The sequence below is a fragment of the Centrocercus urophasianus genome, unplaced genomic scaffold, assembly GCF_019232065.1.
Source record: "Centrocercus urophasianus isolate 14NV4802_14NV808 unplaced genomic scaffold, USGS_Curo_1.0 seq_24, whole genome shotgun sequence".
In the NCBI taxonomy this organism is placed as follows: Eukaryota; Metazoa; Chordata; class Aves; order Galliformes; family Phasianidae; genus Centrocercus; species Centrocercus urophasianus.
This window is the reverse complement of record NW_024884800.1, coordinates 1,266,244-1,288,943: the sequence shown is the minus strand read 5'-3', so window position 1 is coordinate 1,288,943 and position 22,700 is coordinate 1,266,244. Positions and strand designations below refer to the sequence as shown.

General features: G+C 51.7%; 2 protein-coding genes across 5 annotated transcripts in view; both read left to right on the top strand.

The window, feature by feature from the left end:
* The first annotated feature begins 3,628 nt into the window (after window positions 1–3,628).
* Window positions 3,629–8,212, top strand: CYSLTR1 (cysteinyl leukotriene receptor 1). 2 transcript variants are annotated; one of them, XM_042825022.1, is made up of 2 exons: window positions 3,629–3,672; window positions 6,637–8,212. In XM_042825022.1, exon 2 carries the CDS (start codon window positions 6,679–6,681, stop codon window positions 7,714–7,716), a length of 1,038 nt encoding a protein of 345 aa, XP_042680956.1. In that variant the 5' UTR covers window positions 3,629–3,672; window positions 6,637–6,678; the 3' UTR covers window positions 7,717–8,212. The 2 variants fall into 2 exon arrangements, with proteins under 2 accessions (XP_042680956.1, XP_042680955.1); XM_042825021.1 differs by lacking the exon at window positions 3,629–3,672 and adding an exon at window positions 4,872–4,903.
* A 14,212-nt stretch (window positions 8,213–22,424) lies between these two features.
* LOC122163623 (fibronectin type-III domain-containing protein 3a-like) overlaps window positions 22,425–22,700 on the top strand; it is a 37,198-nt gene continuing 36,922 nt past the window's right edge. For 2 of the 3 annotated variants that reach the window (XM_042824988.1, XM_042824987.1), the window contains exon 1: window positions 22,425–22,511. The gene's annotated coding sequence lies outside the window, so the exon portion shown is untranslated. The remainder of the gene's footprint in view (window positions 22,512–22,700) is intronic. The other variant, XM_042824989.1, reaches the window with a different exon arrangement.

The window sequence follows — 22,700 nt, the reverse complement described above, 5'->3', positions numbered from 1 at the left end:
CTGGCTTCCAAGGCAGGGCGGGACGGGCGGTGTTCAAGCAGGGATGAGCTGCAATAGAGCATTGCTGGGCTATGGCCGTGGGGAGAGCATGGGGCGGTGTGTGGCAAGCACTGGGGCAGCAACTGACAGCAGGGTGTGATGCAGTGAGTTGTTGCCCACTGATGGGGCCCATGAAATAAGGATGTGACTACTAAGGGCCAAGCTTCTCTGTCAGAAAAGTTCCTTGCTGTATCCTCCATGATCGATGATTAAATGTGTGCTCTAGCAGCCGAATGTGGGATTGCTGTAGGTGGGTAACAGCTGCTGCAAGAGCATTTCCAATTGATTTCTGTGATGCTGGTCCCTTGTCTGAACCTCAGATCCAAACCAACAGCCTCCGGAACTGTGTCACTGTCTATCTGGGGCTTTCCTCTTTAAGTTTTTCCTTTTAAACAAGAGAAAATTCTGAGCAGCTGAATGCTCAAAGGATGGGAGGTTTCTAATAGCATTTCCCCCGCTGACTTCAACCGGATTACTTTGCATATCTGTTTATCTGTTCTCATCTTTCTCATGACTCAAGTTTGTTCACTTAAATCTCATCGTGAACCCCCTATCCCTCCCCCCCCCCCCCCCCCCCCACCCGCTGGGGGGGGGGGGGAGCTCTGTGGGCATCTGTTGCTGTGGTTCCACTGAAGAGCAGTGCATAACTTGATTTGGTGTTGATGGAATCCACATCCAGAGTGAGCACTGCTCTCCTTGCTGGCACCTGCAGCAGGGCAGAATAGCACTGGTGCACAGCAATGGGCCCTGGGCTGGGGGTGCTCCCCCTGGTTGGCTTTGCATGTGGTTCTTCTGTGGGATCCAATCCTCTATGGGGGAGAGCTGGGGGAGAAAATAATGGCCTTTTAAAGGCTGTGTGGCAATAAGTCACCTGAAGCAGACCCATTGCAGCCGGCGCTGCTGAAAGGAGAGCTGTATTTTAAGGGCTGCTCTTCTGAAAGGCAGAATTTTGGGTTTCTGATGGGTATTTCCTAAGAAAAGCCTCTGATGAGAGGCAGCCAGAGCCAGCTGGTGGGCTGTTGCAGGGCTGTCCTGAGATGTGAGGAGGAGCACAACCTTTGCTACGCTGTGGCCACAGGCCTGACATGCATTGTGTCACAGATGGTTATCTGCCCATCTTCAAGTATGGGACGTATCTCAGCAGTAGCACCTGATAAATGCAGCTCTTGCTTCACACACAGTGTCTCTGTTACCAGCACTGAGATGTGGCAATGCTCATAAATTCACCTTTCGGACCTGAAGAAAAGTGCAGCCATCCCCAAACCTTAATGCCAAAAATCCATGGATTTTTAACCATGTTTATCCAATGCCCTTTTCCAAGAAGAGAAGAGCAGCCTGCATTCCCAGCTTACTGCTCCAGGCTTCTGGGGCTATTTTCCAGAGAAAAGGTAAAGCAGAAGCTCCAGAGCTGAGAGATGCTTTCCTGTGTATGGCTGTTTTCTGAGGGTGGGTTTTCCCATCTTTCAGAGGCACGCAGCTCACAGAATGGGGATGATTGCACTGGGAAGTAAACATCAGAGGATCCGTGTGCTGCTGTGGTACTGCAGGTGAGAGGAACAATAACAAACAGCAATGGGTGACTGCTGTCCTTCTGAGTTTGCATATAATAAACAAGAAATGCAATGTCTCATCCGGGAACAAAGCTGGAAAATCGAAGCATGGCTTTGTCTAAGAGCAAAGTAACCAGGTAGGCTTTGCAGTTTGGGTCAGTGGGAGCCTAACCAGGTAAGTGGGCATCTAAGCCAGGCACTGAATGCTGCTCGTATTTCTCATATTGTGAGTGATTCCTGTGGGCTGATGGAGGTGCAGCTCAAAGATGTGCCCTTGCTGTGTGCACAGCAGGGAGGGGAGGCAGCAGGTGGCTCTGTGGGGGCAGCACCTCCTGATATGAGGACGTTTTTGTGCAGGACTCCAAAGCCGTTTGCCACCTGGTAAAACCAATCCCATGATGTCAACAGGAGTCTCAAACTTCCTCCTTTTGACAAACGCTCCTGCAGTGCTCTTGTTTGGAGCACCTGGTCTCTGGGTGCTTGTCTGGACTCCTGGCCCCAGCTCCCCATCCTTTCCTTCTGCACGAGATGGGATGGAGATGCTTAGAGGGTCCCTGCAGCCTCTCCCAGGCGGGATCCCCTGCAATCTCTGCTCCCTGCCCCAAGCCCCTATGTGCAGAAGGCAGGCAGGGGGCACAGCTCTAGAGATGCCACCCCAACCCATCTCCTTCCGTTGTACCTGTCAGGAAAGGAGACCAGTGAGTGTGAAGCAGCCGCAGGATGCTCTGAATACGTAGGGTAAGGATGATGGATTCTCTGAGTTCTGCCCTGTGGTTGTTGCTGGGGGTGATGTATTTAAGGCCCTGAGGACCTCTGAGCAGATTGCAAACAGCTGCTAAGCAGGCAGTGCTGATGCCATCCTGCCATCCCAGCTGGCTTTATGTCACCACTCCACCCTCATTCTCTGAACAATTAATTAAAATCTTGCAGCTCCTGTGTGGGTGCAAAGCAGAAGTTGAGTGTTTTGGAATGACTCTGCTGCCAGGGCACAGAAATTGATTCCTAGATGAGATTTTTCTTTGTCTCTTTCCATGCTCTGCTGTCAGTGTCCCAGCACTCTGCTCATTACCACTCACCAAAACATTTGGTTGCTTTTCCCTGCTCTCCTCCAGCTCCTCTCATCAGGAGCGTTATTTCACCCTCACCAAAGGGGCAGGTGTGCCTGAGATGAACCCAGTTTTCAGGTCATGCTTTTCTCTGGAAGCTGCATCCAGCAGTGAGTGATGCTGCAGCAGCCCATCCTCCTCCATCACAGCACAGCCTGCCCCATCAACTTCAGGCAGAGCAGAGCTTGCTGCCCTCCTTGCAGGAGGTTTCAATGAGAAGCAGCCAAATTTACTGAGTCCAGAAGAGGAAAGAAGCTGCAGCATGCAGAAATGGTTTTTGCTTTATCATTTAATGCTGCCTTCTTGATTTCTCCTTAAATAGGCAGAGGGAGAGCTTTTTCACACAGGCTGCAAACCCTTTAGGCTTTTAGGAAAATTGCCTGAAATTCTATCTGTAAAGAGAGAAGCAGAGCAGTGCGCCGGATTGATGCGATGCTTATGTTCAAGTAAGTGAGAGCTGAGCATCTTTGTCACAGTGCTGGGAAGGAGAGCTTGGGGGCAGGGGCAGTCAGGGCTGAGTGGGGCCATTGGGCTCCTTGTGGAGCTGGCTGTCCTCCAAAAGCAGACCAGAAAGTCTGCAGACTTTGGAGGAGAGCAGAGGAACTGCTTAATGTCACGTTGGTGATGAGCTGCTGGGTGAGAGCCGCCCTGGCTCACCCCAAAGCCCACAGCCAGCCTCCTGGCCTCCGTCCCTCTCCCAAAGCACCCCACAGCTCTTTCCTTCCTCACCCCCACTGTGCAAGATCTCACATGTTTTTTCCCCCATCTCTCCTCTCATGTGTGCTTTTTGACACCGAGGTTTCTCACCTCTTGTCATCTTTAGAAACAAAAACCTGTTGCCTACCACTCCCTCATCTTCCTCCGCTTTCTGTTCCACCAAACTTGCAATTTATCTCCTTTTCTCCTCATCCTCCTAACACCTGCCCTGTAGACCTGCCCATGACAGCTTTGAAGCCCCACTGCTCAGAGGAGAGGAGGTAAGTCCTGCCCCCCCAACCTTGCTCTGACCTTGGACTGGAAATCTCATTATTGGAAGTGTGGGGTAAAAGAGAAGAAAAGGAGAAAGAATGGGGAAAGAATAAAAATAGGAAGGAGAAGGAAGAACAAAGCTGTAGTTAAAAAAGCAGAAGGAATAGTAAAAAGAAATGGCAGAACGGGGTGGAAAAAAAGCAGAAGGAATGGCAGAATGGAGTAACACCAAAACACACAGCAAAAAGGAGCTGCAGCACCAGCTTTGTGCTGTGGGAGGTAGCAGGCAGTGGATCGGGACCTCTGTGGTGGGAGGCTTCAGCACCCAGAGGGATGCAGCCCTGGGCAGACCAGCCTGGGGGTTGTGCAGCCAAAGACCTGCTGCAAACTGCAGGGAGAAAGAGGTGTAAGCAGGAAGATGGAAGGAAGGGCTGGCACAGCTCAGCTGCAGGGCTGGGCTCTGCCCGGTGTGTGCAGGGCAGTGGGGCTGTGTGTCCAGGTTATTGCCGATCTTTTTTTGTGCTTCATTCCCAGACAGTAGCAGCATCCAGCATGGTGGCGTTTTTTTGATGCTGAACCATTTATTTAAGAGGTGTGCACCCTGCTGGGACAGGTCTGGGACCTTCCTTGCTGTTAATGAGCCAAGGAAAGGGTTGGGAAGCCCTGGAGCCAGGCGTCACTGCCTGACAGCCTGCAACCCAACAAGTCCCAATCCCAGGCGTTCCTTCCCACCCCCCCCATCACACTGGGGTCAGGTGCCACCCGTGCCAGGCACAGAGGTCCCACGGGAGCGGGAGGATGTGGAGAGTTGCACGTCCTGCAAGCAGGGAGCAGCACATGGAACCCCATGGGCTCAGCTGCTTTTTCCTGCCCGCGGCTATAGAAGTGAACCCCAAATTCTGAAGAAAAACGTCTGCTAAATACTTCATTCCCCATGAGGAGCTCAAGCTTAATATTAGACCTTGACATTAATACCAGAGGTCCTTTGGGATGGGAGGGAAGAACATCACCTTTCCGGTGGTGATGTCGATCCCAGACGGCGTTCAGGGCATCTCCCCCTGCCCCGGGGCGGGGAGTTCTGCCCACCATAGCGGAGCTCAGCACAACGGGGTGGCGGAGCTGCGGAGCGAGGGCTGCTCCCGGCGGTCCCTCCCCGTGCGGGGGGCGGGGGGTCCGCCCGCTATAAGGGCGGCGGAGCGGGGCCGGGTGGCTCGAAGCGGCTCGGATCGGCACGGCTCGGTAAGCACGGGGGGGTCCTGGCGGCTGTTTATTCTTTGCGCTGCGCTTACAGAAGGGTTTGTTTGGGTTGGGTCGCTTCTGTCTTTTTGAGGCGGTTCCCCCGTTTCTTGCCGAGGATCGACGCTGCTTCGCGTCTCAGCTTGGAGCAGACGGTGCGATCTTCTTTGCCGGCCGCGTAATTCCTCGCAGTAACGAAGCGGTCGCTGTGTGCCGCCGCGGCCGCCGGACGCTCCGTTTGGGGCGCTGCGCTCCGTCCGCCCCGCAGCTCCGCGCTTCTGCGGGTTCCTATGCGGCGTGTAAATAAACGGCTCTGAGAGCTGCTGCTGGGTAAACATCGAGCGGCTGAAGGAATTCTCGTCTTCATGCCCTGAGGCAAACCTGAATTAAAAGCTCAGCTGGGAAGCGAGGTTCTGCTTTTCCATTTCCAGGCGCAGAGCAGTCCCCTGCTTTCGCGGTCGCGTCGGTGCTGTAACCATCAGCTGTCCTGCTTACAAAGGCACTTCAGACTGCGCTTAGAAATAAGGGCAGCAGCGGGTCCCAGAAGTCTTACAGGCAAACGCTTTGTGTGGTTGCTCGCTGTCTGCGGGTGACTTGCAGAACAGCACCAGAAAGACTGAAAATCAGTCCCCAGCAGGGGTAAAAGTTTGTAATCTATCTCCGTGCCGCTGAAGAAGTGCACACAAATGTGGCACGGAGATTACATAAGACAGTTTATCTCCCAGGCAGACGATGGCTGAGATACCCAGGTTTTCTCATAGCCGGCCCAGCCTCGGCCACAGAAAGGCGGCTGCTGTGAGCAGGAACTTCTGTGGGTTCCCCAAAGGCAGAAGGAAGTCTGACCCCAAATGTGCTGCTGGGATCCCCTGGGGTTCCTTTGCATTTCCCAGTGGGGCTCCTTCCTTCCCTGAGCGCTGCGTGACACTGCAGAACAGCTCAGCTTCCCCACACACAGCCTGGTTTGCCCCGATTTCTGCTCAGACTCTGTAACTACCTTCACTGCCTGTGATGTGCAGAGAGATCATTCCAGCCTCTTAATCTCAAGCATCTCGTATTGCTCTTCATGTCTGAGAAAGAACTGATACGTGACACCTCAGCAAGTACACAGATGCTATCTGTGTGAGTTTTCATGAGCTGATGGAGGTAGCAATCTCACAGCGTTCTTGCAGCACACGGCCCAACCTTCCACCTCCTTGTTTATGTCTCTAAGTGGAGAAGTGCTTGTTGGAGCACTTCTTATCCCTCGTTGGAAGCTGTGCTGCAGCCTTCCTCCTGCAGTGACCAGGAGGAATGCAGAGCTGCACAGCTCTTAGGGACTCGATTAGGTCTCAGCACTTTAAATCCCATTGTGCTGTGGCTGCTTTCATTGCCCCTTTGAAGGACGAGATACTTCAGTTTGCAGGGAGTTGGAGCTCTCTGGTTTAGCAGTGGAAGAGGGATGCAGTACTGGGGATGTATGAAGATGTATGAAGATGTGACCCCGCTGTACCAGGTGCCAGGGTAGGAGTGGTGGCTGAGCTAGATGGTTCTAATGACATGTCACTAATGTCACATCGCTCTTTGCAGGACCACATCCCTTCCTGGCCGTTCTCTCTTCTAAGAGAGAGTCAATGGGTTTTTCTCCTATTTAATAATCGTATTTTATGTTCTTGTGCTGCTTTCCCCAACTGTAACACAACAGCTGAAAGATGACAGCCCTACTGTAACAGCCGTATAACTGAGTTTTCCACCCTTAGACCTGGGATCCCTCTCCAGCCACCCGGTGCCTCCAACAAGAGATGACCACGCTCCTCAACAGCTCACTGTGCCAACACGCCATCGATGACTTCCGAAACCGCGTCTACTCCACGCTGTACTCCATGATCAGCATCATGGGCTTTGCTGGCAACGGCGTTGTGCTCTTTGTGCTCATCAGGACGTTCCGGCAGCGGACGGCCTTCCAGGTGTACATGCTCAACCTGGCCATGTCTGACTTCCTCTGCGTGTGCACCCTCCCCCTGCGCGTGGTCTACTACGTCCACCAAGGGCACTGGGTCTTCAGCGACATCCTGTGCAGGCTCAGCTCCTACGCTTTGTACGTCAACCTCTACTGCAGCATTTTCTTCATGACTGCCATGAGCTTCTTCCGCTGCATAGCCATCGTTTTTCCGGTTCAGAACATCAATTTGGTCACGGAGAGGAAGGCTAAATTTGTGTGCGTTGGGATCTGGATTTTTGTTACCCTGACGAGCGCTCCTTTTCTGATGAATGGGACTTACCAACACGGCAACAAGACCAAGTGCTTCGAACCCCCAGAAGACACCCAGAAGACCAACATAATCGTGATCCTGGATTTTATCGCTCTCTTTTTGGGTTTCATTATCCCCTTTATCATCATAACCATCTGCTACACCATGATCATAAGGACCCTCCTGAAGAACTCCCTGAAGAAGAACCAGGCCAACCGCAAGAAGGCCATCTGGATGATCGTCATCGTGACGGCCACCTTCCTGGTGAGCTTCACCCCTTACCACGTGCTGCGCACCGTTCACCTGCACGTGCTGCGGCTGCGGCGCTCCAGCTGCGAGGACACGGCCTACCTGCAGAAGTCGGTGGTGGTGACGCTGCCTTTGGCCGCCGCCAACTGCTGCTTCGACCCATTGCTCTACTTCTTCTCGGGGGGCAACTTTCGGAAGAGGTTGACCACCTTCAGGAAGGCTTCCTCCTCCAGCATCACTCAAGCCTTCAGGAAAAAGTTCTCCCTGAAAGAGAGAGACGATGAACCTTTGGGGGAAAGCAGTAAGGAGAACGGGAACGCTCCTGCGGTCGCATCGTAACGCGGTGCGACCTTCCCGTGGGATCTCAGATGGGAATGGAGATCTCTAAACTCTTCCAATAGATGGGAGCCTTCACTGAATTCCAAAATAGACACGAAGTTTTATTTACGCGGCAGAGGTCAAGACGATTCCTGCCCTGCTCCCAGATGCTTTTGCTTTGGACTTCAGTTTCAAAATGCAGTGTGCATGTGGGGCTCGCAGGATCAGTGCCTGTATCTGGAAATCCCGGGTCGGGCCTCATCCCCCTCATCCACCCTGCAAGAAACAGCCCTGAGTGCTGGGGCAGCGTGTCTGCAGCGGCCGAGCAGCAGCAGCTTCGGGGGAACTGCCCGTGATTGCAGCCTGGATGCATCTCCAGAGGCACAGTGGTGCCTTGCTGCTGCTGAGAGGGGTAAGGATTGGATCTGGTTCCTTCTTTATCCAAGGAGGTTGCAGATGCCCCATCCCTGCAGGCATTCAAGGCCAGGCTGGATGTGGCTCTGGGCAGCCTGGGCTGCTGGTTGGTGACCTGCACACAGCAGGGGGTTGGAACTGGATGAGCACTGTGCTCCTTTGCAACCCAGGCCACTCTGTGATCCTCTGATTCTATGAATTCCTAAAGAAATGTTCTTTGTGGAAGCACCTTCGAAGTTATGGTAGCCCAGCACGCATTTGAAATGTATTACTGGTCTTGTAATGATGGCTGTGGAATCTGGGTTATCATTCCAGTTCTTCATGAGTTTTGCCTAAAAGTAGAGCTCTGGGTGCCCAGAGCCCAGGGCATGACCAGGCCTTTCTGAAGCAGTGATTAAGTTTGAAGAACAAATACAATGGTGGACATAGTTTTAAAAAATAGCCAACTGTGATGCACGCCTGGTCCTGTTCAGAAGTGCTCTTGTGAACACCTGGCAGAAAAGCTGCAACCCAAGGCTCTGCAGGGACCTGGATTGACCTGGCCATCGAGAGCCAGAGAGCTGACAGGGAGATGTGACCAATGTCATTCTGAGCTCAGGATGATGGAAACACAGACTGGAAAGAGAAACCTCCAGATCCTGGGCCTAAGGAGCCATTCCTGTGGTTCCCCAGTTAAACCCACTGTAAATGAATCAGTGCTGCGTTGTTTTGGTGGAGTCCAAAATTAGAACACAGCATCAGACAGAAATGGCCTTAATCCTACAAGAATTTTGTAGTTGAGAAAGAGCAGTTGCTAATGGACTGCAATGGGGTGGTATTTAAGAGGTTATTTGGTGTCATCTTAAGGAAAGGAATGATGTTATACCTAGGCAGCAATCGCTGTGAAAATGTGATTTGGAAGCAAGCTTTGGAATATGTAGAAAATAACATCTACTTTCCCAAATTTTAAAATACTGTGCACTGTATGGTAGAAGTAGATATATATGTATATGTTGCAAAGCATTTTTGTTCTAGAATTATTTTTTTCCCATCGTTTCACTTTTTTATGAGGCAATGTGTACAGCAAGAGAAAGAGCAGTGGGTTTTGTTTTGTGTAAGGGGAAAGGCTGCTTAAAAAAAAAGAAAAAAAGACAAAATTAAATGGCAATGTTGCAAGCTCAACTTGTACTCGCCGTGCCTTATTTCAAAGCCTCTGCAAATGCGTTCTTCGGGTTTTTCGGGTTCTTTTCGGGTTCGTTCCCCCAGTAAGTGCTGTAGGATGAGGCAGGCGGAGCTGCGCTCGTTCCGTTCGCGGTGCGATGCCGTCCCCTAGCGAGCGTTTGAACCGCCGCTCGTTCGGGCGATGCCTGGCAGCCGAGCCCCGCTCACACCGCTGGGGGCAGCCCCGGCTCGGTGCTGACGGTGCCGTCCGGGCCGCGAGATTCCTTCTCGCTGCTCGCTGCCCTCGCACGGAGGCGGCCGTGCCGCACGCAGCGCGGTCACCGCGGGCAGGGAGGTGGCGGCTGAGCACCGCAGCCTCAAGGCGCTCACGCGAGGCGCTGCTTTGGCACGCTGCGATAATCCCTGAGCGCAGGCTGCTCAGCGGGTCCGCGCGGCGTTGTGCCGCTGCTGTTTGTAAGGGCAGAAACAGAAGGGCGGCATCGCACGGCGCCGTGCCGGCACTTCAGGCTGCGCGCTGAGCGCCCGGCTGCTCGCCCCGTGCTTCCAGCTGCCGGTGGCACAGCCTGTGCTGCTCCAAGCTGCAGGGTGTGAGCTGGCGGCGTCCTCAGGCTCCAACCATCGCGGCTGGGAATGGGCTTTGTCCTGTGCTCGGTTTTGTTTCGTTTTCCTTAGGTGACATAAGACCGTCGTTCTAAACAACTCCTTTAGGAACTTAGAGGTGGAGGAAGCTCAAAGGGAAGGCACTGGGTTTGGATTCCCGTGAATTGGTCGCATCAGCACCGCTGTGCAGAGACGTGGAGCCTGGCTGGTGTGAGAAAGTAGCACGTTTCTCTGGCTGAGATGCACAATGGGGAAGTAAACATAGAGACCTTCTGTAAAAAGGCCAAAGCAGAGATTTAGGCTGATTGAGCAATGGTAAAACCTTCTGCCAACGTCTGCATTGGTGGGGACGTCTGCTGTAGAGCTCTCAAGTCAGCCAGCTCAGAGTGCTCAGAGCCATGCATGTGCGTTTAGGCAGCGTGGTGAAGGTGCTTCACTCACTGGGGTGTGATCAGATTCACAGTATGATCGCTGTGAGACAAATCATTGGGTGCTCAGGTGTTCCTCCCACTCTTCGGGTTCCTACAAACCCAGATCTCAGCACGCAGGTGGCACAAAGCTCAGCCCTCAACAGAGAAAAAGAGGGGAATAAACAAAACATATATTAAAAACAAAACAAAAAGGCAGCTCTCAGCTGAAGCCAAGCAAGAGCAGCAAGCACAGCCTGCAGGTGTGAGCACACACCAGGGCTGAGCTGGAAGGAAGGAGGCACTGACATCTCATTCGCCTTTCAGTTTCAGCACACAGACAAGAATGCAAAGCTGATGTTGTTGTCGCTTCTGAAAAAGCAGGGGGTGCAGCCCTGCTCCTGGTGGGGTGAACAGGCACATCCCTCTTGCAATGCGAGAAGAGCCTGCAATGGGCACCAGACCCTCCAAAATCACTGCTTCCCCCTGGGGGTGGAAATGCTTCCCCTACCACCCACAGCTTCTTAAAATGGAACAAAGCCATCAGATACAAGAGAAAGATCTGCATTGTGCACCGATGGAGGTGGAGAGCTTCTGCAGCCAACACAGCAGACAGCAGGCAAACTCCTTACTGGGGGATGAGAAATGTGGCTCTAGCAGATGCACAGGACGTGGTGCCTCCCAGAGCAAAGCCTCTCCCCTTCTCCTGGAGGAATGTTTGGGGATGAACTGCTGCTGGAGATCATACGGACGCCGCTCTGTTTTCAGAGCGACCTGAAATGAGTTTTCACTTGTGTTCCTTTTCAGAGAGGATCCAAACAGCCACCTGCTGCCAGCAGCTGACCACAAGCGAGATTTCTGTTTGCAAAAATAAAGCCGTCTTTCTGTTTCCAAGAAAACAGCACAAATCTCAGTTCCTGGTAAATCCTGGCCTTGCAGCGTGTTGCAGTGTGCTCCCGTTGGAGCAGCTCTGAGCTGCACGGAGCTGCAGGGCAGGCACATCCCAGCCCCTCGGTTCCCTCAGAACACGTTGGTCAGGGCAGGGTTTGCGCAGAGGGTTTGTGAGGGGGGGAATTGTTGTGTCTCAGCTTTTCTTTGTGTCAAACTGCTGGGAGCAGTGAGCAGTGGGCATGGAGTGACATCAGCATGCACCCAACCCATGTGGTGACCGCAGGGCTGCTGCTGACCCCTGGACATGTGCCAGGGAGCCCCAGTATGCATCAGCCACAGGAGATGAATTCGTTTTGCTGATCCTCAGTGGCACTTCTATCTTTCTTGCAAGACTTCACAGGTCTTCCATTCCTCCGGCTGTGTCTGATAACATTTCCTTTTCTGATGCTGCGATACCCCAGTGAGCTGTCAGTCATGTGCTTTAACACCAAATCCTTGCCTGAAATAGGGCCACATTCCAGTGCCAAAGGCTGGGAAATCCAGAAGGCTACCATCCTCACTCTGACTTTACACAGCACTTGATGGATGCGAGAAGTGAGCAAGCCCTAAGCTTAACAAGCAAAAAGCTCCAAGCCCTTGCAAACAGGGACAGTCCCTGTGCTGCACAATGAGGCTGTGGCTCCAGTTGGTGCCAGGAGCCCCTGGTGAACCCTCATGTGGCATTTTCCCCAGCTCCACTGCAGCTCAACAGCAGCAGAGGGACTTCTCCCAAGCAGCAGGAGGATGAACTGTGGATTTTACCCCCTGCTCATGGCAGCAGAGGGGATGAGCTGATCACTGGGGAAAAAATGGTAGGAAAAATGCAGGACAGTGTGTCAGATATTAACACACCATTCGTGTAAGCAATTTTGCCAAGAGTGCACTTTGAATAAAGTGATCACAGCAGTTACTTACACATTTTCTCAGAGCTACAGGCAGCAAACTGTGGGGTGAACACTGCAAACCCATCCCCTGATTTACAGGTCAGCGAGTTTGGGAACCGAGCCCCACTTCTCCAAGATGATGAATTCTGGCTCTGCAAGTGGCCACATGCACAAACAAATATTCCGAGCATTTGCAAATCTTACTGCGGGGGGAAATGTGCCCATTTCTTTCCTGTCAATGCTGCTTCTTATGCTTCAGAGGAAGCGAGGCTGCTAGCAGAGCAAAACGAGGAGGACCCTATGTTAGTTCAAGAAATATATTCCAGATGGATGTGCACCAGGTTTGTTGGGGGGAGGAGGGAAGGAGGTAGCAAAAATGCCCTCTTTTGGTCATTAATGTAAACTCTGCTTCCAGGAACACTGTTGTGCGTCCCCAATGGCGATGCTGAAGACTAAACAGAGCTTGTTTTTGGTTCAACCCATTGAAATCTCTTTCATTTGGGATGAGTATGTCTCCATGATGCTCTGCATGGGTTTTGGCCTATGCACCTTTAACCTCAACGCGGGCATCCAGGTGGAGCCCTGTGGGATCAAGGGCAGGAGGCTCCATGTCATCCTGTTGAATGTTTTGGGACAGGCTTGCAGTGCAAAGCAGTGCACACACGTGTTTTGTCTAGCAGTGCTGTGCATGCTGCACGCTGCTCATTCTGCAGCTGCTTACTTCATTCAGCAGCAGTTTTTGCAAATTGTGAGCCTGGAATCTGACCCCACAAATCTGTAGGGCATCCCCTGGGCAGGGCTGCCATGCACTGCCCATTGCCATCCCATGCTCCTGTGATCGGGTGCAGCGTGGAGAGGGCAGGAGGCACAACATGCAGAAGTGCTTGGTTCCAGCAGGCGTGCCAGGTGTGACAGCAGCATCTTGGAGATGCCAAAATGCAGCTCCTCAGTTAGGGTTTCTCTCTGGGGCCCAAGGGGGCATCACACCATGCCTGCAAGGAATCTGTGCTCCTTTCACACCATCCAGCCCCACGGCTATGCAAGACCCACATGTATCCCATGAGCCAACCTGGCTTTTATTTCCTTTATGAGTAATGATCTGCAGTGAGACAGTCCCTGCTTTCTGACCTTTTCCATGTTACTCACAACAGGAAGCTGTCGGAATGGTGAGCGCACGCTGCTTACGTGAGTGAGGGCTGAGAAAAGCTGCAGTGCCCTTTCACCACCCTTTTTCAAGGAAAATGGAATGAGAAGCTCCCCATGGCTGGCCTTGAGCCTCTGCTTACTGTCAGCAGCACATCCTCCCACATGCCCCTGTGTCCTTCAATGCTTGACTCACTGTGCCAGAGGTTCCCAGGCCTTCCCAGACGGATCCCATTTCTCCAGACCATTTTCTGGTTGTTAGTGGGATGCTGAGCTGCTCCAGCAGCATCCTCACCCTGCACGGGACAGCCTTTGGATGCAGCACAGCTTTGGGATGCAGCACAGCCTTGAGATGTGGCACAGCTTCAGGATGTGGCATGACGATGCACACAGGGTTAATCATATCCTGTGTAGGAGAAACAAGCCTCGAGGACGTGAACTAATAAAGCAGAAGTACTGCAGAACAGTTGCCAAAGCCCTGAGGGACATTTCTGCATGCCCTGACATCCTGGGGGCTTTCATCTCCTGGCTTCCCAGGAACCTGTGCAGATCGGAATGGCACTGCTGACACCATGCTGGCCACAGGGGTTGATGTCATTGCAATTAAAACTGAACCAAATCACTGCAGTCTTGAGCTCTGAGGTTCAGACCTGCTGGGGTATCTCTGTCCATAGCAGAGGAGACTGCAGGAGTCAGTGTGGAGCAGAAGCAGCAGGGACAGAGCGTGGCCCCGACTGCTCAGAGGCGGCATCCTCCCAGATTCAATTCCTAAGTGCAGTAACTCTTCCCAACAGTGGGAAGTTCTCCCAATGGAATAACCCCAGCTCCTTGCACACACTCAATGTCTCAAAGAATTTACACAAATATAAAGTCAATGATCTCATCTTCTTGAGTTTCCAGCAATGGGAGCCAGGCTTTGCAGCCTCTCCCATGCAGGCTGTACCTGCAGCACGTTGTATGTCTTGGTTTTCTGCTCGTATTTCTACAGCTTGCTCCTAGAAAACAACTGGAGCAGTGTACCCCCCCAAAAATGGGAATGGTGATAATGAAAAGCTAAAGCTGAGAATTAACCATGTGCTCAGCAGCTGAAGGTTCAACCCTGAATTTAATTCAGCTATACAAAATGCCCTCAAACACTTCAGCTCCTGGTTTCCCAAGAAGACTGAATGCTGTGCAGGTTACCAGATCCCCAGCACAAAGTGCACTGCTCTCGTCAATATCAACCATCCAGGCTGCAGCCTCCAGGGTTGCTGGGATTTGGGGCTGTTTGAGAGAACAGTAAATTGAAGGATTTGCTTTTTTCTTTTTAGTTTATGTTAAACTTTGGGAGCTCTTCTTCAGCGCAGAACTGAGCCGCCTGCACAACCCCAGCTTGCATAAACACAGCTTAGGTTCTTTCTGGATGAAGGGATCTATATTTAAGTAATGATGGTTTTTATGGCCGTTTTTGCTGCAGAACTCTCTATATAAATACATTCCTACTTATCCAGGGAAGGCACCAAAAAGGCATCTGCATGGGACGTGGCCAACAGGCAGAGCACCACATGCAGGGAGTGAAGCAGGGTGAGCATGCGGCGTTCCAGCAGAGGAGGACGGTTGGACTGGATGACCACAGAGATCTTTTCCAACCATAACGATTCTATGATCCTACGAAGCCTTCCCACAGTTGGTAAAAGCACCTGCGACTCCGCAGGCTCCATCACGGGGCACTGACACAGCCGCACCGAGCAGGCGGCTCGTGTTTGTTTCGTAGCAAGAGAAGATGGGGAAGGTGGGAACATGCCAAGTACTTTTTTTCTCGTTTCTCATACACAAAAGGGTCCTTATTCATTTTAATAGCAGGTTCTCTCGCACGGCACTCAGCTGTGCCAGGTGGGCGCTGCAGAAGGGCTCCTGCTGCAGGGGCTGTGCACGGCCCTTCTCTGCACACAGGAAACCAGATATGGGACAGCTTTAAAATGGAGCATTAGCCCTGAACAAATAAGTAGATTGTAATAATGGATCCAATACGGAGGTTTCCTTGAGGAGCCAATACTTGTCTTCTTCACAGCTGCATCTTCTTCTTTTCCTGATTTATCTTCTTTCTTTTTTTCCCTTTTTAGCCTGAAGTGCTCCCAAATGCTTCGTGCCACGTGGCTGCTTCTTATTTGCATGTAGGGCCAGATTCAGTGCTGCTCTGCAACTTGATAGCTTGTGGATGCTCCTGCAAAGCAGACACACAGTGCCAGCCCTGCAGTGCACACCTTGCACGGCCCTGGGTGTAGGGCTGGCAGGGACTCCCAGCACTGAGGGGCCCCCAGGCCTCCGCAGAGTGAGAGAACAAAAAGGGGAATGGAAACAATAACGAGAAATGGGGTTACTGTAGGAGAGAGCAAGTAAAAGAGGTTGTGTGGGGACAGCGAGGGGAATGCCAGATAGGAAAGCAATAGTGCTCTGAGGAAAGACAATGGAGCAAGGAGAATAAGAGCAGGGCAGCGGAAGCCCCACGTCGTAGCTCTGAGCACGGTGAGCTGCTCCTCACCAGCTGCTTCACGCATCTCCAGTTCCATATATATTTATGGGATGCAAATAAAATTCTTTACCCCCATGTACGTAATTGAGCTGAAACTGTGATGCTGACCCGATGTCACGAGGGCGTACAGTTGTAAATCCCTAGAAGTGAAGAGAGAGGTAGGAAACAGGATCAGCCAGGAAAACTGCGAGCCTGAGGCAGCCGAGGGGTGGTGGGAAACCCAAACTAACTGCAGGGCACAAGAGGAGAAAACAAAGCAGACAAAGCAAGGACATCGCATTACTCCTGCCAGTAAAATATTCGCAGATTGCATCAGTCCTTTCTTCCCCAGGTCTCACCTGCAGCTCCTCCCAACACGGCACTGAGCACGGGTTAAAAAGGAGAGCAGCATTTCAACAGCTGAACTCACAGCCTTTTGTCTGATGGAAGAAATCAATTCCAAATGTTGAAATTTCAATGCAGACTGTAATTTTCTTGCACTCAGATTTATCCTGCTCGATTTCTTCCCTTTTTGTCCTTTCCCCTCTGTGCTCTCCAGCAGTTGGCTCTGATGCTCTGGCTCTGAAGCCCCTCTTCAGCTCCATGCAGCAGAACTGGGGCTCTGTTTGCAGAGCAAACCTGCCCTCCCTAAGCCCATAAAGTGGGGTGAAAATGCAGGACGCCCAGCGCTTTCAGATTGCACCACAGCAGCAGCAAAGCATGTTCCAGAGGTGTTTTTTTTAAAACATTTTCCAGCCTAGTTTATAAAAACCAGTGGTGAACTCATTTTGGCTTGCTCCTTCCCTCGCTAGCACATGGACAAGCATCCTCCAGCTCAAACATGTTTAAATTATGGGTGTTTGGAGCCTTTCTGAGGATCCAGCTACTCAGATTTCTTAGAACTATGACCACATTTGTGCCGAGCCAGGCAAGCAGACCTTATTTAGCTCCGTGTCCGTGTGTTCACCCAGGGGGGTGACTGCAGTCCATCCCCTTGGGGTCTGGACCTCCCCCCTGCAATGCCTGCAGCATCCCCACACGCCCTGTGCCATGGAGCTCCCTCCTGCAGGCACAGCCAGCTTTATTTGCTCAGCTGGGCGCTTTTCCTGCAAAGCAAAAGGTAACAGTGCCACGTTAACATGCCCTTACCCAGTGTTTACTTGGGCCTGCCTACTGCCTGCACTCTGCGGAGCACTGCAGACTCCTTGGGGTTTTTTTGTTTTGGCTCTTGGCTTGGGGGAGGATTGTAAAATGAAGGGTAAACTCAGACAGTGTCTGGAATTAGACTAAATTGGGATGTTTCATAGCTACCTGGGCCCTGGTTGGATAATTTGAGGAGAAACTGAGCAGGGAGACCTTGCAGGAGGGGGAGATAGACGGGCACCCCACGCTTGTTTCTTCTACCACAGGATATGGTTAACCCTGAGTGCATCATCACAGCTGCAGCAAACCCAGGGCCAAGGGGCTGCACTTTTCCCTTGGCTTCTCTCTTCAGCAAAGAGCAGGAGCGAAGGTGTTAATTACAGGGCTGAGTTCAGCTGCTGCTAAATGCACACAGCCAGTCACCAGGCTTCCAAAAACAAACACCTCTCTGCATCTTCAGCCTTCAGAGAGGCGCTGCCAGCTGCCTTCCCCTTTTCTTTCATAAGCTGCTGGGATGCACAGAGCTGCCCGTGGTTGGAAGTCCATTCTGCTGTAGAGGAGCCACTGCCCCCATGTCTCAGCAGCTTGCAGGCAGAGATGCCAGCATAGGGGTGCAGCACAGAGCCTGTGTTGAACCACAGAATCAAACACTTTTCCCTGCAGGTGCTGCTGGGTTTCCAAGGAACTCGGTCAAATCTGAAGGCTGGGACAAATGAAGATACAGGGTGTAGCCTGGGGCCAGGACACACAGTGTTTACACACAGCCTGCTCCATATAATAAGTGAGAGAAGGAATCATAAAACAGATGTTCTGTGCAAAGTGCAAATTAGCCAGGCATTGAACCTCATTCCTTTCCACTTTTAACAGCTGTAAGTGCATGGTACGTTTATTGTGGGTTACAAAGGGGTTTGGGTTTTGTTGTGCACCTTTATCGTGGCTTTATAACAATAGCAGTGTTGATAGAATAATGATGTTCCAGGATTCTGCGTGTGAGTTTGCTGGATAACTTCTCTGCAACACGTTGCTGGTCTGAAGCAATGGTGCCACAGGTTTCTGTGCCCTGCTTGGAGAAAGCAGCACAGACAGCCAAATGCAGCATGCATCTGCACCACTTGCCTGGCTGTCCTCTTGCTTCTTCTGATCTCTCCTTTTCCTAAGACCATCAGTTCCAGTTGGACCAGGAGCACACAGCACTGTGCCCGCTGAAATGGAGGATGGACTCAAAGTCTCCACGCTTAATTTCTTCACTGAACGCAGCATTGTTTGGTAAGGATACTGTGGAACGGAGAGCCAAAACACTCCGGTGCCTCCGATGGTAACTCCTATTTGTTTAGACAGTGTTAATTAACTCTGCTACTAATGACTTACTTCTGGGGTTGGATGGCAAAGAAATGAAATTCTCTGGAAGAGATATGGCTGCACCCACGCATGCAGAAGAGCAGAAAGGTTTCACCCACCTTTAAGGGAAACTCCTGCCCCACAGGCTTCTCCCCTTGTGCTCTTTTCCAAATACACAGCACAGACTGCTGGTTTGCTCTTGGTGGACCAGATCTTCACCTGGAGAAAACACTCCTGATCCCATCGGGGTGGATGGAGCTGTGCCAGTGCACACTGGTTGGAAACCTGCTCCAGTGTCCAGTGTTTGCTCTTGAGGACCTAAGCACGCTCGCTTCAAACTAAGTTCTGCTTGATAAAAGTTTGTTTGCCAGGTTGCCTTGCCTCGGTCCCTCCTGAAAGTGTACACAGCAGTATTTGTACATAACAAGAGAAAATGAAGCAAATGTGTTCTAAGACCTCGCTTGCAGGTCCTAACAAACTCCAGAGATGGGCAGGTTTGCTAGACACTTGTTAAAATAACCATAATCATATTTATTATTATCATGTAAGTACAGAAGAGAAAAGGTTTTTATTATGGGCTGGCAGCAGAAGGTCAGGGCAGCTGCTAATCATCATGATAAGCGAGCTGTTGGTTTGCAGGGGCTTTGTGTGTTCAGGTATTTACTGCACCCAACTGCAGGCAGAGGTGTTGGTTAGCCAAGAGCTCAGTAAGCTCCCAGCAGCCCCCAGTCCTTCCTGATGTGCAGTACAGAACACGCTGTGTCTCCTACCTATTTTTTCCACCCCTTTCCCATTGAAGGCTTTCCTTTTCTATTTCTTTTCCATTTTACTATTCCCCTCCCTATTTTTTTTCTTAGCTCACCTAGAGCCGTCAAATTAGCAAAGAAGAAAACGATCTGTAACTCTACGTTTTCTAATGGAGGAATGGGCATGTTTTTGGCACTTCTTCTCCCCATTGTTTCGCTAAGACAGACTCTCCTTAACTCTCCTTTTCCATCCTGGTGACTGCCCTTCCTTTCTAAATCCAGATTTCTTCCCACTTGTGCTCTCTCTTCCCTCCCTCCTGACTCATTTCCACTTCTCATTTTGGCTATTTCTTTTCTCTTTCCTTTTCCTTCTTCCTAACATCCTCTGAATCTTATTCTGCTATTTGAGATTCTTTCTCTATCCTTAGCCTGTGTGCCTCTCTGCTCTGGACTGAAAGCACTGCCTGGGCAGCAGTCTCCTCAAAACCCGGCCTCTTCTAACCCTGAGACTTGAGAGGAGCGCTGTTTGCCTTTGTGTGCGACCTCTGCCATCACCAATATCCTTGCACAGTCCTTAGGCTCTCCAGGAATTTCAAAATCTAGCTAAAGCTCCCTCCCCTTGTCTTGTTCCATTCTGTTCTGTAATTTCTGACCCATCTAACCATGGCCTTCTTTCCAGGCAGTTTGGTCACTGTACTACTCATGCCAAGTATTTCTTCTGTGCAGTTTTGCCATCTGGAACAGCCTGTATGCCTTCAGCCTCACCGACTGGCCATATAGTTTCCAGTTTCAGCTGAAAAGAATTTTCCTTTGCTGTCATCCCATAGCAATCTGAATGTCGGATGTAGGCAGCAAACATTCAGTCATTTATTTTCTGCGGTGTGGGAATAGTTCTCGTACTCAAAGCAATTTCAGTTTTAAAGGAGCCCTGGAGCTTGTGGAATGCGGGCAGTTCTTAGATCTTTCATCCTCAGACTCACTACCAACTGGCTACGGTTTCTGAAGGCTTTTCCACCAGACATCCTATTTGCTGGAATTGCCAGTGAATACCTTGCTCTGACACAAAATATATTTAGAAGGGTAAATTAAGGGAGAAAAATGATTTAATGAAAGGCAGGAGGGAAAGGGAAAGCATTTTTTTTTCCCCTGAATGCTAAAATACTGCTTTATTACCTACAAAGGAATTCTTGTAATAATCAAAGCTGGGAGGTCCAATAGCTGTCTGTGCAAAGAATGCTCAGCATTCACCCCTAAAGACCTTCTTTACTTGGGATATCAGACACAGTATGCTCATGATGGGAGGGCATCAGACCTCTGTATATCACGCAGTACCACTAGCCATAACTTTAAGGGTTTAGCTGACAATGAATAAATATTGAGCCTGCAAGTTCAAAACAGTCCTTGAAATACTGCCTTGAATTCAGATTTCCAAATTACATCCTGATGTGTCTCTTTCAGAGATCTCCCCAAAAGTAAGTACAAATATTTCACTTCAGAAATGAAATCCCCAGGGCACTGGATACGCTTCACTGCAGATTAGCCAGAGCCTGTGGAGTTACAAGATTCCTGAGATGGAGTGCTGAAGATTCCAGGAATTCTCTCAAAGGTGAAATGATTAACCAACCTTTTGTTCCTGGAGCACAACAATGCAGGGAGGAGGTCTGCATTCACTGCCTCCTGAGCTGCCCTTGTTTTGTACCACATCTGAAATGTTCACGAGCCCTAAGTCTGAGCTGGAATTAATGAATCTCATCTCAGAATTATCAGAGAAGTAAAGAACTAAATATTAGTGACAACAGCAAGATATGACTTTGAGCAGCAGCTTATTTTGTCTTCCTCAGTCCCCTTCTGGAGATTTCAATCTACTTCATAGGCATAAAGAATTATTAATTTCTTTTTCTGATATGCTGATCCACGCTATTCCACAGAGCAAAAGCACTATTCCTTTTCTGTACCGGAATCAGGGCAAGAGTCATGTGTGCAGTAACATTTTTGGAAGAGGTAGAAAGAACAGGAGAATTCAGGGCAGGGACCACGACAGAGCTTTTGCTCTCCAGGAGGAAAAGGACGCCTGTGTCTTCTCCACCTGGAACCAGCCACTGAGCCAGCTGCCAGATCACAAAGGATAGTGCAACAGTACAATGAGCTGCTTAGATGAAGAAGCTCTCATGCATCGTTTGGAGCTTGGATAAATGGAGGTGACAGCAAAGAGAACAATGAGAAGGTAATGGGCTCCTTGCAAGAGCCATCTTTTACCGCACCCACGGTGCTGCTCTCACCATATGGATGTTTTCAGTGGAATTATGCTAAAGCAGAACAGTAGCGTTTGCCTGTTTTCTCCCCAAAAGAAATTTTAAAAGGCTTTGTTATAAACCATCGGTCCTGTCGAAGATCAAACGCAATAAAAAAGAAGGGATAACTCTTTATTGAGTGCCCAGCGCACAGAGACACACCCCGAGGATGAAGTGATCTGTTCTTTGGTGGTACGCTGAGAGTATATTTGAACTGGCCAGTCTAAGAAAAAATATTGCGACTCATAGAATCAAAGAATGGCCTGGGTTGAAAAGGACCACAGTACTCATCCAGTTCCAACCCCTTGCTGTGTGCAGGGTCGCCAATCAGCAGGCCAGGCTGCCCAGAGCCACATCCAGCCTGGCCTTGAATGCCTCCAATGATGAAGGAGTGAAGCCCCTGTTGATAGTTCAGTGGCATTAATTAACGGGACAGCTTATGAGGATCCAGAAGCCCAGCAGCTCCTCTCCCAGGCCTTCCTTAATACAGTTCATTTAAAATTAGGAAGGGACTTTATTTCAGCCCAGTTCACCACTTCTGACATCGGGGGAGGGGGGGCAGCCACTGTCAGCTGGTTTTTCAGGGTTACTTTGTGTTGTGCGCTTTGTGGTTTGTTTGGAAGGCTTTTCTTCCGTGCGAAGCAGTGCGCCCAGCATTTCCCCTTTCCCTCAGACCTGCACTCACACACAGGGCTGGCCCACAGCGCAACCCACACCTCTCTTTGCCCCTACATAGAGATGAGCTCCGCGCCTTCCTTGAACCGCGGCTGAAAAACGCCAAACTGCATTAAAACTGTGGTGCTTTTGCCGTCGCACGTCGCGCCGGGACAGCGCGGGGCCGGGAGGTGCGAGCGAGGAACCCCGAGGGCAGCAGCCGGGGGCCAAGATGGCGTGGCGCCTCCCCTCAGCCCACGGGGCTCGCGCCGCGGCCCGGGCCTGCTTACGGCGGGACGGCGACCGCCCGGCCAGCTTTTCCCGCCGTCGCTTCGCGCAGGGCTCCGTCACCTCCCGGCCCCGCGCCGAGCCGGGCCCGGGCCCGGGCCCGGCCGACACCCGCCGGCTCCCCGCCGCCCCCCCGCGCCGCTTTTCGCGGGCGGCCGCGGCCCGAGATCTGCCCCGCGCTCGGCCCGGCCTTCGTTTCGCGCGCCCGCCCGCCCCTGGCCGGCCGGCTGCGGCGCAGGCGCAGTGCCCGCATTCCATCATGGCGGAGTGGTCCGTTGGCGGTCGGCAGCGCCGAGGCTGAGGCGGGGGCAGCGGCGCCGCTCACGGTCAGTGCCACGGCGGCGCGGTTCGGGCTCCGCTCCCTTCGCGCTCCCTTCGTGCTCCGCGGGGCTGGCGGTTGGGCGAGGCCGGCGGGGCCGGGACGGGTCGAGCGGCGCTTCCCAGCCAGGGCGCGGTGGGCAGTGCCAGGGCCGGCGGCGGCCGTGCGGGACGGGCAGGGGGAGCGTAGGGGGGGG